The sequence below is a fragment of the Culex pipiens genome, chromosome 2 (assembly GCF_016801865.2).
Source record: "Culex pipiens pallens isolate TS chromosome 2, TS_CPP_V2, whole genome shotgun sequence".
In the NCBI taxonomy this organism is placed as follows: Eukaryota; Metazoa; Arthropoda; class Insecta; order Diptera; family Culicidae; genus Culex; species Culex pipiens.
In genome coordinates this window covers 174,108,127-174,124,131 of record NC_068938.1, presented here as the reverse complement: position 1 = coordinate 174,124,131, position 16,005 = coordinate 174,108,127, and the positions used below count along the sequence as shown (strand labels likewise).

Sequence of the window (16,005 nt, the reverse complement as noted above, 5' to 3'; positions counted from 1 at the left end):
TGCGGCAGTGCCCAACTCCAAACACCCTGCAAGGTGTTGGGCTGAATTATTGATTTTGTTTCCAATTTTGGCTTCCTCCTCTTTGGGGTGGTTTTCTTCAATGAATTCATTGCAGGCGCCACAGGGCATGCAGAAAAAAAGTGAAAATTCCCTTTCAAAGCGAACACTTGGATGTGTGAATGGATGGAAAGGAACCGATGATAAATCAATTCGACCCCAATCAATCAGTGTTGAACCGCGAAAAGGCGTGAAACTTGCCGCGAAACGTTGTTGCACATCCTGAAGCGTGGAAAATATTTGCATGCAACGGAATTTGATTCCTTCCACGGGGGATGGAACTATCAATCAGTTGAGTTAATCTTTATGAAATCGATGGGTAATTCTTGTTAGATTTACAATATGGTGACAGTATAACAAATTATTTATGGTGACAGTATAACAAATTATTTACACCCCCTGGCTCGATTCCACAGGCAAAATTGGTGTGAAGTGCAAAATTCGGTTTAAAAAAAAAGAAAAAACGAAAAAAGGACCCTCGAAAAAAACCGCAGTTTGTGCAAAAAAATGGTAAATAATGATCAACTTATTTGTAATTGTAGGTCGAATATTATCTTTAACCCTCTACTGCCCAAATTTTGATTTCGATTTTTTTTTCTCGAGTTCAGGAGGTCATTTGAGCAACTTTTGTTCTACGAAAAACTTTACTTATCTTTTTTTAAGATTTTTTGCTGGTTTTATTTTGTTTAGATTAGTTAGATTTTGTTTAGTTTATGTTTGTTTTTGGTAGTATTTGGCCTATTCTACCACCTGCCTTTCTATTTTTTTCATGTTTTTACAGTATTTACATATTCTGGAACACTACGAAAATTACTGCATACTATTTTTTACTAAAAATTTACGAAATGTTAGTAAAAAACACAGCCAAAGTTGACCATCTAAAAAAAAATACATTTTTAAAAACATTGGAAAAATCACATAAAACAAGTCAAACTACACACCCTACAATTTTCTAAATTTTTGAGAGTTCTTCTTTCCAATGCTTTTCATAGATCAAAAATTGATTGAAAAATAGATTTTTGGCAATTTTTTAAGCTCGAAACCCATCTAGAAGCGGAATTGGGTTGTAGAGGGTAAAAATTAAAAAAAATAACCTGTTGCAAAACATAAAAAAAGTTCTGCAAATAAATAATTAAAATTGTAACATGTAGCTCGAAACAACTATCTTTTATCAATGCATCTTTTGAATATATTTTGTAAATATAGATTTTTGAGTATTTTTTTATTTGCGAATAATGAGAAAAATCAGGGGACAAAAAATTTATTTAAAGAACTTTGATTTTTTTTATTGAAAATAGAAAATATATTAAAATCAACTGAAAACAATGTTGAATGCATTTGGAAACATTTTATTTTCGATTTTTCATTGATTATGTTTTTACAATGTGGGTATCAAATGTTCTAGAACGTTCTATACTGCCCATGTTCGCATAAATGTCCCATATGCAAAAACAGCAAGCTGAGAAAAACGCTAAACAAGTTTGTCCCACACATAAGGCTACGTGTTAAGTTTTCACGAGAAAACTGGATTTCCTCCTGATTTCTAGAACAAAGTACTGGATGTTATAGGCTCTTTTGAAAGAGCACACGATTTTGAACCAAACTGCATCAATAACTCAAAAGTGACGAAAATGCATATGGGACATTTATGCGATCATGGGCAGTATACCTTAGAAATGTGATGATTCTTCTTTTACAAGCACTCAAAAATTTCACAAAACCACGTATTTTTGAAAAAAATATTACAATTGTTTTTTAAACAGTATGGGTACGAAATGATCGGGAATTTTCATGCATTTCTACTTACCCCATATTTTTTTCTTTAAAAATGCGTAGTTTTGGGAAAATTTACAGCACTTAAAAAAATATTGCTTTCGAATTGTTAAACAAAAGTTTCAATCATTTGATTATTTGATTTAAAAAACTGAGTATTTTTTTCGAAAAACGAAATTTTTCGAAAATTTAGAGTATTTGAAAAAAAATATCATCACAATTCAAAAGGTATAAAACATTCCCGAAAATTTGATATTAATATTTAAAAAAAATAAATTAAGAAAAAATAAAACAAAATAAGTATCGAAATATATGCAAAATTATCGAACATTAAAAAAACCCATACTGAACACATTTTCTATGATAATCTTGAGAACAATTTAAATATTACGTTAAAAAAGAAAGATATTTTTGTACTGTATTAAATTACATTAAAATTATACTTATACAGCAATTCCCCACGAAAACAGCATGGAAAAAAAACAAAAGTGCTCGGATCGGGCTCAAAATTTTTCGGGGGGTTTCCTGGCCGAAATAATTATACCCATATTTTTTTGTTTCGCCATTAGGGTGACCTACGCCGTGTTAGGGTGGTCTGAAAAATGGCCATTTTCGTCGATTTTCGCAAAAACCATCTTTCTTTTGCGTCTAAGACGGCTAAAATCGGATGAAATGGCGCGGAGATATGATTTTTTGAAAATAGTGGTTTTTGCGAAAAATGACGAAAATTGCCATTTTTTAAACGTATTTTTTTGTTTGGCCATTAGGGTGACCTACGCCGTGTTAGGGTGGTCTGAAAAATGGCCATTTTCGTCGATTTTCGCAAAAAACCACTTTTTTCGAAGATCATAACTCCTCGCCATTTCAACCGATTTCAATTGTCTTATACGCAAATGAAAGGTGATAAGTTGGCCTTTCAAAGAAAAATAATAAGAAGTTTCAAAAATCTAGCCTAACATATGTAAAGGGCGTATGAAACATTAAAATGCCGTTTTGACGGTGTCTGGACCAAAGAGCCTATGTCTGGAAATATTTTTATCGGATTCCCCGGACACTTTTACATAAAATGCTTAAAAATGGGAGGAGTTCATTTAAAGGATTCCGAGATATGATTTTTTGAAAATAAAATCCGTGTTTTTCGACGCGCCGCGCGCAAATACCGGAAAATGACGAAATCGGCAAAAAATCTACTTTTTTCACTAAAACTGGGATAACTTTAAAATTTCAGCGATGACCTATGGATGTTTGGGTAACAAAATTTTCGTAATTAAAAGACGCAACTTTTGGTACCCAAACATTTATAGGTCATCGCTGAAATTTTAAAGTTAGCGCAGTTTTAGTGAAAAGTGTTTTGATTTTTTTCCGATTTCGTCATTTTCCGGTTTTTGCGCGCGGCGCGTCGAAAAACACGGAATTTATTTTCAAAAAAATAAATATCTCGGAATCCTGTTAATGAACTCCTCCCATTATTTAGTATGTTATGTAAAAATGTCCGGGGAATCCGATAAAAATATTTCCAGACATAGGCTCTTTGGTCCAGACACCGTCAAAACGGCATTTTAATGTTTCATACGCCCTTTGTGAATTTTGTGAATCAGCCGCTTCGCAGCAGATCAAACTGTTGAATGTATTTAAGAACAGTTTTTAGTATGTTTGTAAATGTACCTGTGTGTGTGTGTGTGTGTGTGTGTGTTTCCTTACATTTTTTAGTTTGATCCTTTCCGGAAATCCTTTCCTGCTCCTTGTAACCGTCCTATCCACAATCCTATCCAAATTCATCATTTTAATCTTTTAAATCTATCGTGCACTTTTTGTTCAGTGTAACTTACAAGTTCAATTGAAATTCCCTGCTGACTCCGCCGGAATCCACTTCTGTCCTGTACTGTGTGTCGTTCTTGTGCTGTTTGAGGTCAACTGGCCTTCTACGTCCCGTCGGAACGTCTAATCAACCGCTTGCGACCGTGCTATTAGGGTTAGGACATATTTTAGTCTCTTGTTTTCGTCTGCATGCAGTTTTACTCGCCTACCTGTTCGTGATCGTAGCTTCTACCTGTACGTGATCGTCAACCTTCTCGTTGCACGCACAAAATGCACCAAACTCGCGAAACTGCACAAAAGCGCACCTTTTAACCCCTATTCACGCGCGTCTAGCTGCTCGTAAACGTTTTTCACTTTTTTCCTACTACTTGTCCTTGTTTGTTTACATCGCTTTTTGCGCTCTTTCTCCTCGCTCTCTCTCACTCTTTCTCCCTATCTCTCATTCTCTCTCTCGTGACAGTTGTCAACGCGTTGCGTTGACACGATTTGCGGCGTTGCTGCGACCGTGTCTGTGCCGCCGTGACTTATGTCGACCTGGTGGCAGTGTTGTCGGAACATTCCCCGGCCCGTAACCCGGTCCGGGAGTCCGCTTCCGGTTTAGGGTTACCTACTCGCATCTCCGACACTGCCAGCTTCGCCACCGCTCGTTTGCACCAGCCGCTTTCGGTGCGCACCCACGCCTTGCTCACCCGCTCGTCCTTGCCCACGATCGATTCGTCCACGGGGCCCCGAATCCAGCACTTCCGTTCGTTGCCCTCCAGGGTCTCTCGCGATATCGTCTTCCCGAACCTCGTCCACCTCGGCAGGTTCTCGTCATTCCGTCGTTTCCATGTTACGCCGGCCAGCTGTTTGGGACGCTGGTACGTGTCCCGTAGAGCCACCGTCGGATGTGGCGACGGAAGAGCCCCGCCCGGTTGGTTTGGTGAAGCATATCGCTGAAAAGAGTTGGGAAAAATCGCTTCAGCCTCGCCCGACTGCTGCAACACGTACGCAAGCGGACGTGCGTTCTCCGCTTCGTCGGTGGCAGTCTTCGGGATCTCGTCCATGAGCCGCCGTCCATCGTCCAGCGCCATGAGCGCTTCACTGACCGATCGCATCAGTCGCTCCCAAGCATCTCCCAAGTGAGATGACAGGGGAGGATTGACCGACCACGTCGTCCGCACCCACGCCAGCTGAGCCGCGCAGTTGTTGACGATTTCCCGGACCATCTTCGTTGGCGCCTTGCTCGTCTCGTGGCCGTTGGTATTTGGTGCTGCCCCGGGGTCCAAACGATGTTCGCTCGCGGCCGCTCTCGGCTTTTCCAGCTGCTCATCTTTGGTTGTGCAGTCCTCGTTCCGCTGGCGATTCGTGGGCTCATTTTTCTCCTTCAGTGCCGGGTTCCTCTCCGGCTCTCGACCCAGAGTGGTCGTCGATTCTTCCAGAATCTCTCGCGCTTGCGTCTCCTTGTTGGGCTCGCTAACTGGAACTGTAGACAGCTGTCTGCCGTCCTGCATATCCGGCACATTCCGCTCTTCGGGCGCTTGCCTGCTGCTCACTGGAACCACCGAGTGCACATTCAGAAGGACACTTCTGCGCGGTTTGCGCTTCTCCGTTCCGTAAACCGTCCATCCGACCTTCGACCGCACGGCAATCGGCTCACAAAGCTGGCCGATCCGTGACTCCAATGGCGCGAACAGATGCAAGTTGTCCAATCCGATCAGGATCGTCGGTACACCTGATGGAAGATCTTCCAGCGGCACGCCGGACAGATGCGTATACTTTCCTACCACTTCTGGGTAGTTCACGTCCTGCTGTGGCAAAAGCAGCTCTCCAACGGTTCGCGTCGACAGCGGAAACTTCTCTGTCGATCCCTTGGCTGACAGCATCAACTCCACCTTACGCGATCCGTCCTCAATACGGTTGATGTTTCCGGTCCAGTTGACAATCAACGGCTCTGGAACTCCCTCTGCCTTCAACTGCTTGGCGACGGCGTCATCCACCAGCGTCGCCGACGATCCTTCGTCCAGGAACGCTACAGTGTCGTACTGTCTCTTTCCGGCGTGCAGTGTTACTGGCATCATGCGGAAAATCACCGAGCGACTCGAGTTCTCCGCTTTCTGCAGCTGCACCGTCTCTTCCACGCGGTGTAAGAGGGGATGATGGTCGCCGACGCAGTTCGGCACCGTACACCGACCCCTGAAGTTACACGGTCTAGATCCGTGATTGTTCAGACACCGGCCACACAGGTTCAATCTCTCCACTTCCCTCAGCCGTTCCGCGACGTTCATCCGCTTGAAGTCATCACAGGATCGGATGAAGTGATCCGCCCGCTTGCAGAACCAGCAGGGCCTTCCTGGTCTCTCGTTGCGCTGCGCTTCGACCTGCTTCAGCTCCGTTTCATGGACATGAACGGACGCTCTGCCCTGCGGCTTTCCTCTTTCCTTGCTGTGGTCGCTCATGTTCTGGGGTGAGAAATCTGCCACCTCCGAAGCGTCGTCCACGATCCCCTTCATGAAGTTCGCAAACCTTCGCAGTGGATTCTCCTTCTTGCCCCGCTTGAATCTGACCCAATCCATCTGGTAGCTAGGCGGCAACTTCTCGATCAGCTCCTGCACCAGCATGGGGTTGTTCAGGTGGTCGTGCAGACCTGCAGCTTCAAGGTGGTCGCACAACTGCTTCACCACCATCCCAAAGTTGATGAAGGTACCCAAACGCTCGGCATGCGGTGCCGGCGCCTGCCTCACCTTCTCCAGCAACGCTTTCAGTAGCTTCTCTGGTCTCCCGAACATGTTCCGGAGATCTTGGATGATGCCCGGCACCGCACTCGGGAAAACTAGGCTGCTTCGCACGTTCTCCAGCGCCTCGCCGTCAAGTGCCTCCACAAGTCGTGTGAGATTTTCGATGTTGGAGAAGCCACACGCTGCCGTGGTGTGCTCGAAGCAACTGATGAACAGCGGCCAGACTTCCGGTTCGCCCTTGAACTTCGGCAAGGCATGCGACACCACCTTTCGCGCGGCCATTTGCTCTCGCGTGATGCGAGTAGTGTTGCCAAACGATCCGCCACCCTTCTTCGGTTTGTTCTTGACGCCACCTTTTGCGGACTTGACCGAATCGCTATCTTCTCCAGAGTCCTCTTGATCGCTGCTTTCCGGAGTGACTTCCGGTTTCGGCTTTGGCTTCGGTTTCCCTCCAGTTCCAGAGTTCTCGCCGCCCTTCAACCAGTCGGTCACTTTCTGCTCCGTGGACTTCTCGGCCTTCAGCGCTTCGACCTTGGCCTTGCTAGCATCGATCTGCTTCTTCAGAGCTGACCGTTTCTTTAAAAACTCCTTCTCTACAGACAACTGACGCTGCAGCATCTCCTGATCGTGCGCCAGCTGCTTCTGCTCGATCTCGCGCTGAGTTTTCAACTCAAGCGCTTGCATCTCCGCCTCCTCCTTCATCCTCTGCTCGCTCCAGGCCAGCTTTTCCGCCAGACGTTTCTTGCGCAGCTCAATTTGCTTCACGAAAGCCTCCCGCTCGGCACGCTGTTCCTCAGCCAACTCCTCTTCAGTTGGAACTGCAACAGAACTAGCGCCTGGGACGGTTCCCGAATCGCTGATGGCGCCCGACTTCTTCGTCTTATTCCCCGGAACTTTCAGCAGAAATTCGGAGTCGACACACTTCGGACAGATCCACTCTTCTTCCGACTCTTCATCCACGCCCGAGCACTTTGTATGAGCCCACGAACCGCACTTAGAACACTCCTCCCAACCATGATCGTGCTTGTCTGCCTTTCTGCAGAACATGCACTTCGTTTCCTTCATACGGGAAACCATTTCCGAATCCGGTTTAAAAAATTTTGATTTTGTTCGGACGGTGTAGAAATAATCCAACTAAATTTTGTGAATCAGCCGCTTCGCAGCAGATCAAACTGTTGAATGTATTTAAGAACAGTTTTTAGTATGTTTGTAAATGTACCGGTGTGTGTGTGTGTGTGTGTGTGTGTGTTTCCTTACATTTTTTAGTTTGATCCTTTCCGGAAATCCTTTCCTGCTCCTTGTAACCGTCCTATCCACAATCCTATCCAAATTCATCATTTTAATCTTTTAAATCTATCGTGCACTTTTTGTTCAGTGTAACTTACAAGTTCAATTGAAATTCCCTGCTGACTCCGCCGGAATCCACTTCTGTCCTGTACTGTGTGTCGTTCTTGTGCTGTTTGAGGTCAACTGGCCTTCTACGTCCCGTCGGAACGTCTAATCAACCGCTTGCGACCGTACTATTAGGGTTAGGACATATTTTAGTCTCTTGTTTTCGTCTGCATGCAGTTTTACTCGCCTACCTGTTCGTGATCGTAGCTTCTACCTGTACGTGATCGTCAACCTTCTCGTTGCACGCACAAAATGCACCAAACTCGCGAAACTGCACAAAAGCGCACCTTTTAACCCCTATTCACGCGCGTCTAGCTGCTCGTAAACGTTTTTCACTTTTTTCCTACTACTTGTCCTTGTTTGTTTACATCGCTTTTTGCGCTCTTTCTCCTCGCTCTCTCTCACTCTTTCTCCCTATCTCTCATTCTCTCTCTCGTGACAGTTGTCAACGCGTTGCGTTGACACGATTTGCGGCGTTGCTGCGACCGTGTCTGTGCCGCCGTGACTTATGTCGACCTGGTGGCAGTGTTGTCGGAACACATATGTTAGACTAGATTTTTGAAACTTCTTATTATTTTTCTTTGAAAGGCCAACTTATCACCTTTCATTTGCGTATAAGACAATTGAAATCGGTTGAAATGGCGAGGAGTTATGATCTTCGAAAAAAGTGGTTTTTGCGAAAATCGACGAAAATGGCCATTTTTCAGACCACCCTAACACGGCGTAGGTCACCCTAATGGCCAAACAAAAAAATACGTTTAAAAAATGGCAATTTTCGTCATTTTTCGCAAAAACCACTATTTTCAAAAAATCATATCTCCGCGCCATTTCATCCGATTTTAGCCGTCTTAGACGCAAAAGAAAGATGACTAGTTTGGCTATTTGGGAAAAATAGTAAGAAAATCAAAAAATCTCAAAAAATTCAAAAATTCAGCTTAACATTAGAAAAAGTTGTATGTAAACTTTAAATGGCGTTTTGACCGTGTCTTGACCAAAGTGTCTTAAAATATTTTTATCGGACTCCTCGGAAAATTTCACATATTTAAAAATAAAATTGGCGATATCGAACCGTACGTTCCCGAGATATGATTTTTTGAAAATAAAATCTTAATTTTTCGACGCGCCACGCGCAAAAACAGGTAAATGACAAAATCAACAAAAATCAACTTTTTCACTAAAACTGCGATAACTTCAAAATTTCAGCGATGACCTATACATGTTTAGGTACCAAAAGTTGCGTCTTTCAATTACGAAAATTTTGCTACCCAAACATGTACAGTTTTAGTGAAAACATTCGATTTTTCCCCGTTTTCGTCATTTTCCCATTTCTGCAAGCGGCGCGTCGAAAAACCAGGTTTTTATCTAAAAAAAAAACATATCTTGGAATATTGAAAACAAAACTTTACCATTTTTTTTAATGCTATGTAAAATTTTCCGAGGAATCCGATTAAAATATTTTCAGACATAGGCTCTTTGGTCCCGAGACTGTTATAAGAAGATTTTAAGTTTTCATTTGACCTTTTCAAATGATAGGCTAGATAGTTGAATCTTCTAACTATTTTTCCTTAAAAGCCTATCTAATATCCTTTCGTTTGCGCTCAAGACAGCTAAAACCGGTTTAAATTAAGCGGCGTTATGATTTTTTGAAAATTGTGGTTTTTGCGAAAATTTACGAAGATGGCCACTTTTGGGACCACCATGGTAACCCTAATGACCAAACAAAAAAATACGGGTTTTATTATTTTGGCAAAGGAACTCTCACAAAAGTTTTGAACCTGATCGGAGAACTTTTTTTCAGGGTTTGTCCTTTTCAAATTGAATTGCTGTATAGTAGCCTGTCCCATTTTGAGGTCATGTCGAGGAATTTCAGGTGCTCACTTCTTAAATGATAGATTATGATGTTAGGAACAATGTTTTCTCAGACAAGAAAAAATAATAAAATACTTTCTCGCACCCCCTAGTCGATTTACTGAAAAAAGTCACTTTTTTGAACAAATTTTCTAAAATCGCTTGGAATCAATACAAAAACTGTTTCGATCAGGTGTGTATTATCTTCAAACGAAAGGTTTTGTCCATAGATTAAGATGCACTATCAATATTGGACCAAAACTTAAGTTTTTGGACTCTCCCAGGCGGATTTATGTCGGAAAAATCGCATTTTTTCGAAACTTTTTTCAGAAATGCTCATTTAATTTAGGGTAGCCTATTTTTCCCAGTAAAACCAATACATGCAGCTTGTAGGAAATTTCATGGCGAACATTTTTCCTTCTGAGAAAATGCAATTTCGACACTCCAGAGCCGAGATATTTGAGTTTTAGTGAGAAAAAAAGTGCCAATTTTCAAAATTTCTCAGAATTCAGAAGCAAGGCCTACTAATTACACGATGTTGCTAGCATGTGTCGCAAAGGTCAGGGTCTGCTTTCTTATAGTAATTTTGGCCGCTGAATCCGAATCTGAAATCAAATTTCGTGTAAACAGTGATGTTTTGGAGCTACACCCTTTTGCAATGTTATTTGCGTGTTTAAATCGCTGCAATTTAAATAGCTTGCAAGTTCAGTCATACTTTTTCCTCGGTTTTCGTACCACTTTGATTGTTATTTTACTCACAGAGCTTTTTAATGTTTTTTACGTTTTGATTATCTTAAGCAATTCGAAAAAATCGCATATTGTTATTTGGTGGGGGCTAAGGGACTATCCATAAACCACGTGGACACTTTTTTTAAATCTCAGACCCCCTCCCCCCCAATTTCCATACGAAACAAATCTTATTGATATGGAGCGTTGACAATCGCTGAACCCCCCCCCCCTTTCCCCCCTTCCAAAGTGTCCACGTGGTTTATGAATGGTCCCTTACTAGAATTAAGGATTGATTAATGAATAGAGAAAACTAAAAAATCTGAAGCATTTTTTGATGGATGTAACACATATTTTTTATGAAAAAAGTTTGGAAATGTCTTCCAGAACTTATTTTAATGCAAATTTTCCAAACAAATTCATCCAAATGCAGCCACTTTTCCTAAAATTTTCTCTGATATTCTTTTTTTATAAATCAATATTAACTTAAGCCCCCGCCAAATAAAAATATGCGATTTCCGAATTGCTAAACACATTGTTAAAACATAATCAGAACGTAAACAAACATTAAACATAAAAAGCTCTGTGAGTAAAATAACAATCAAAGTGGTACGAAAACCGAGAAAAGTATGACCGAACTTGCAAGCTATTTAAATTGCAGCGATTTAAACACGCAAATAACATTGCAAAAGGGTGTAGCTCCAAAACATCACTGTTTACACGAAATTTGATTTCAGATTCGGATTCAGCGGCCAAAATTACTATAAGAAAGCATACCCTGACCTTTGCGACACATGCTTGCAACATCGTGTAATTAGTAGGCCTTGCTTCTGAATTCTGAGAAATTTTGAAAATTGGCACTTTTTTTCTCACTAAAACTCAAATATCTCGGCTCTGGAGTGTCGAAATTGCATTTTCTCAGAAGGAAAAATGTTCGCCATGAAATTTCCTACAAGCTGCATGTATTGGTTTTACTGGGAAAAATAGGCTACCCTAAATTAAATGAGCATTTCTGAAAAAAGTTTCGAAAAAATGCGATTTTTCCGACATAAATCCGCCTGGGAGAGTCCAAAAACTTAAGTTTTGGTCCAATATTGATAGTGCATCTTAATCTATGGACAAAAACCTATCGTTTGAAGATAATACACACCTGATCGAAACAGTTTTTGTATTGATTCCAAGCGATTTTAGAAAATTTGTTCAAAAAAGTGACTTTTTTCAGTAAATCGACTAGGGGGTGCGAGAAAGTATTTTATTATTTTTTCTTGTCTGAGAAAACATTGTTCCTAACATCATAATCTATCATTTAAGAAGTGAGCACCTGAAATTCCTCGACATGACCTCAAAATGGGACAGGCTACTGTATAGTTATAAGCTTTGAATTTATAGAGATTTTGTTTACTAAAGATTTTTGCAAATATTAAGAAGATGTACATTAAATCAGCATTGTCAAAATCAAAAAGTTCAACTATTGCTCAAATTCCATTGGCATAAGTAGTTCAGTAACCAAAATCCTGGGAATGCGGGAATTTTACCATTTTTAATTGTTATCTAATTTATCACCATTTCAAAAATTCATTTAAATCTTTTGTTAGTATGTTTTTTTTTATTAAAGCAATAAAATAGTTTGAAAGTTTTAATTTCGATTTCACAGAGATCGAATCTGCCAGCCCCACACTATTTGTTTTTCCCTCGTTACTTTAGCCTGATTAATTATCGGAGGCATTGATCCCGGGGTTCGTTCTCGGCAATAAATTAAAGCCGAGCAAAAATCAACTGCACAAACAATCGCTGCCCCTGTTTACCATCCGCGCGCGCGGTGATTGGATTTTATTGCCAGTGCTTTTTTTTCTGCCATCGAACTTCGAATGTTGAAATTCCTATAATTAGATGATAATTTATTTCAAGCATTCTATAAATTCTTTCGCCCCGGTGGCGGTGGTGACCTTACCGTTAACGAGCATTACGATTTGCGCGTGCAGTGTTGCGGTAAAGCGCGCGCAAATTTCTGCCGGGGCTGGGTCCGAAACTCCTCTCTGTCGGTCGACCCGGTGATGCATAAATTGAGCTTTATGGTGCGATTGCCATTTGCAGAGAACCCTCTCCCGTTCGGCTCGGCAAAGCTTCAATGGAAATTCCGATCGATTGGCGAGCCCCGTGCGCGGACACGCGCGTTCTCTTTCAAGGAATCTACTGTGGACACACACACACACACACACACACACACACACTTCACCTGTTTGTACTAAGTGAGGGGAGTTGTAGCCGGCGATGATTCATCGTTAGTTCTGGTAGGAAAATAAATGCCCTCAAACATGGAAACGAATTTATTTTTGTTTTGCCTTTCTAAGATTGAACATTAAAACATATTTTTTTAAATACTTTCAATTTGTCAAGTTTATGATTTATAAAAAGAAGAATAATGTAGCGTCACAAGTGAATAATGTCCAATCTGCATTATGACACCAAAAGACTTCAACGAGATCAAAGCGACGAACTTTTCCTCTGAACGACAAACTAGGAAATACCAATTCGGAATTCCGCTCACATTTCACCAAGTAAAACCAACTCAACAATACGACCTCCGAAACAATGTTGCACCGAACTCCGACAAAGACGGCCCGAGACCGCCATCCATCATCCGGATCAGCTGACAGAGAGGGCTCTTTCTGTTTGCTCGAAACGGTAACGCAACGGGAAGCCCGCGGCCGGCAAATTTGCATAGCGAAAGAAAAAAAAAGTTCGCATTCCGCCGCTCGATTTGCATTCTGTATCAACCGCGTAATACCACGCGGTCATAGAAAGGTCTGTCGACGACCCGGTGGTGTAATACCGGTGTCCGGAGTCACATTTCCCACCGGCGGCTTTCAATAAATCACTCCTAAAAGTCGACGTGCTGATTTACAAATTTTCCCCAGCTAATTTTAAGCTCCTCCATGCGAGTTGGAACGTCCGGAGACCTTTGGTGTGGACTTGCGTGGAGTTAAGGTACCGTTTATGAGCTCGCTAGGCCGACGTTTAGCTTGTTTAGTCTGTTTCGAAGCCCTACCGATTAGGGGCTACCGACTGCAGAGCGTGAGTAAACGGAGAAGAAACAAGGGGTCTTTATAAGATGGAATCAATGGACACGCAAACAGTCCATAATAGAGCAAAAGTGCATTTATGCTAATTGGATCATGTCGGCGGCAGGAGCTCGTGGCTGGAAATCTCCAATGTAGATTAGAAGAAGGTAGGGTTACTCTAAAGTTCTAACGACACAGAATCGATACTGGTTTGGTTTAAGATTTGAAAAAAGCACAAACGTAAATAGGGTATATTCAACATTTCAGGCAAATATTTTTCAAAGTTTATGTCGCCCCCTCCCCACACCCCTTCAAAATCGGCCACAAACATTAGAAGTCAATTTTTTTTTCAGAAAACTTCAAAATTTTAATTTAATCAGCTGAAAACAATTTTAAATGCATTTCCCTGCGTTGATTTGGCATGTTTTACTTGTTTAAACATATTTGCATTTTGGTAAAATTACAATGTACCCCAAAAAATTTTTTTTTGGTGAAAAAAAAAACAACGAATATTAAATATTTTGAAGATTGCAAAACAACTGGAATGGTGTATAATGCTTTTTAAACACTTTTTTCATTCAAATGTTGTAACCATGGCTTAGAATTAAATTTTATAGACAAATTTATCTCCCCCCTTCCTCGACTTTTGTCTAGACTTAAATCCTTTTTTCCGCAAAATGTTTGGTCAGTACTTTGATATTTTGAAAATGTATGATTGCAAAACAACTGGACTGATGAAAAATGCGTTTGGAAACACTTTTTTTCAAACTATTGCTTGATTTTTTTTTATCAGAATAAAGAGTATATTCAAAAAATGCTTCTTATTTTATTTGACAGTAGCTATATACTTGCTAAGAGCAATCATCCACCAAACTCAGTATGGATTTCAAAATGTCAAAATGTTTTGATGTAAAATTTATAAGCATGCAAAAAGTTCTTTACAGATTTTTTGATAAAGTGCACTGTTTTCAAGATAAAGCCAAAAATATAATAATTTAAAAATTGGACTTATGGATTTTGGGATTTTTAATAATTTAAAAAAAGTTAATTTAAATATCGAGAAAAAAATCCGGGTCATTCCACCTGCAACTTTAAAAATTACCCTTTCCGATCCTGCTCAAATTTGGCAGGGCTGTTGATACTATCAAAAAATGCAAGAATCCCGAATTTCGTCCAAATCGGACCACCCCCTAAATTTTTATACCTCCCCAAAAAATCGACTTTTTGGCGATTTTTGAGCGAAACCCCTTTTTTCAAACGGCGATAACTCAGGAAACAAAAATCTTAGAAGGTCGGTCTAAAGCTCAATTTTTAAGTAACTTGGACGTAGAATCCATTTCCGTGATCAAAATTTTGGTAGAGAAGTTTTTTCTACCTGTATTGCAGAATTGAAAACTTAAAATGGCCGTATCTCAAAATAGCCCTATTTTTTTAATTTTCAAAGTTGAATATGGTCGAAATCGGCCGATTTAGTAGAGAATTGCTTTAATGTAAATCAATTCTTATTCAATATTATACAAGTACAAAATGTAATAAAACAAATAAAAACAAAAAAACATTTTTTCGAGATTTGAAAAAAAAACATGTTTATAAGACACTTGGATTTCATTTGTGTAATTGTAAACCTATTGCCATCTAAGACTTGTAAGAAATTGGATGGACACTAGGGTGTAATATGGTTGTATGGAAAAAAATAAAGTTTTTCAAATTTAGTGAGCACAGCAACTTTTCAGTTCCTTTTGGGGTCCTTAACAACTCCCCAAAGTTTGAGAATTATTGGTACAGTCCTCACATTGCGCAAAGCGATTCAATTTTCCATATAAATTAGTATGGAGAAACCCGTTTTTTTAGATTTCGATATTTTAAAAATTGACGTTTCACGCTATATTGAAACCGGATTCATATTCGGATGCTCTGGAAGGTGCTCTACAACTTTTCCGAAGAGAGTATGGTGCTAACTTGTTCCTATGAAAAGATACAGCGTGTTCAAAACTCGTCTAAAACGTGTTTTTTACTCGAAAAGCACGTTTTAGACGAGTTTTGAGTACGCTGTATCTTCTTTCAGGAGCAAGTTAGCACCATACTCTCTTCGGACAAGTTGTAGAGCACCTTCCAGAGCATCCGAATATGAATCCGGTTTTGATATAGCATTTAACGTGGATTTTTTAAATGTCAAAATTCAAAAAAAGGTTTTTTCCCATACAAATTTATATGGAAAATTGAATCGCTTTGCGCAATGTGAGGACTGTACTAATAATTCTCAAACTTTGGGGAGTTGTTAAGGACCCCAAAAGGAACTAAAAAATTGCTGTGCTGGAAAATCGATTTTGATATTACACCCTAATGGACACGCCACTTCAATGAAATTTTTAAATTTTTATGTTTTAAATTACAATTTTAAGGTGATGTCACGATTTTTTTTCGATCAACATTTTTAAGGAAGTAGCCTAGGATGATACAAAAAGACTCACGAAAAATGCAGGATGATTTGTCTCTCCTAAAAATAACACAAAAATCATTTAAAAAACTGTTTTTTTAAGTGCTCTCAACGCCAAAATTTAACGATAATGGGAATCGAGTCTCCAGACAATTTTACATAAAAGTCTCCATAT

At 40.3% G+C, this 16,005-nt stretch overlaps 2 protein-coding genes across 6 annotated transcripts in view; both read right to left on the bottom strand.

Annotated features, from left to right (window-relative positions):
- Positions 1 to 16,005, bottom strand: part of LOC120416987 (uncharacterized) — a 269,935-nt gene that overhangs the window by 89,761 nt on the left and 164,169 nt on the right. The window lies entirely within an intron of this gene.
- LOC120416986 (uncharacterized) lies at positions 3,434 to 8,234 on the bottom strand. Its single transcript, XM_039578909.2, has 4 exons — positions 7,949 to 8,234; positions 7,751 to 7,885; positions 7,623 to 7,686; positions 3,434 to 7,537 (listed from the first exon to the last, which is right to left on the bottom strand). The coding sequence occupies exon 4, from the start codon at positions 7,440 to 7,442 to the stop codon at positions 4,173 to 4,175; it is 3,270 nt and encodes a 1,089-aa protein (XP_039434843.1). The 5' UTR covers positions 7,443 to 7,537; positions 7,623 to 7,686; positions 7,751 to 7,885; positions 7,949 to 8,234; the 3' UTR covers positions 3,434 to 4,172.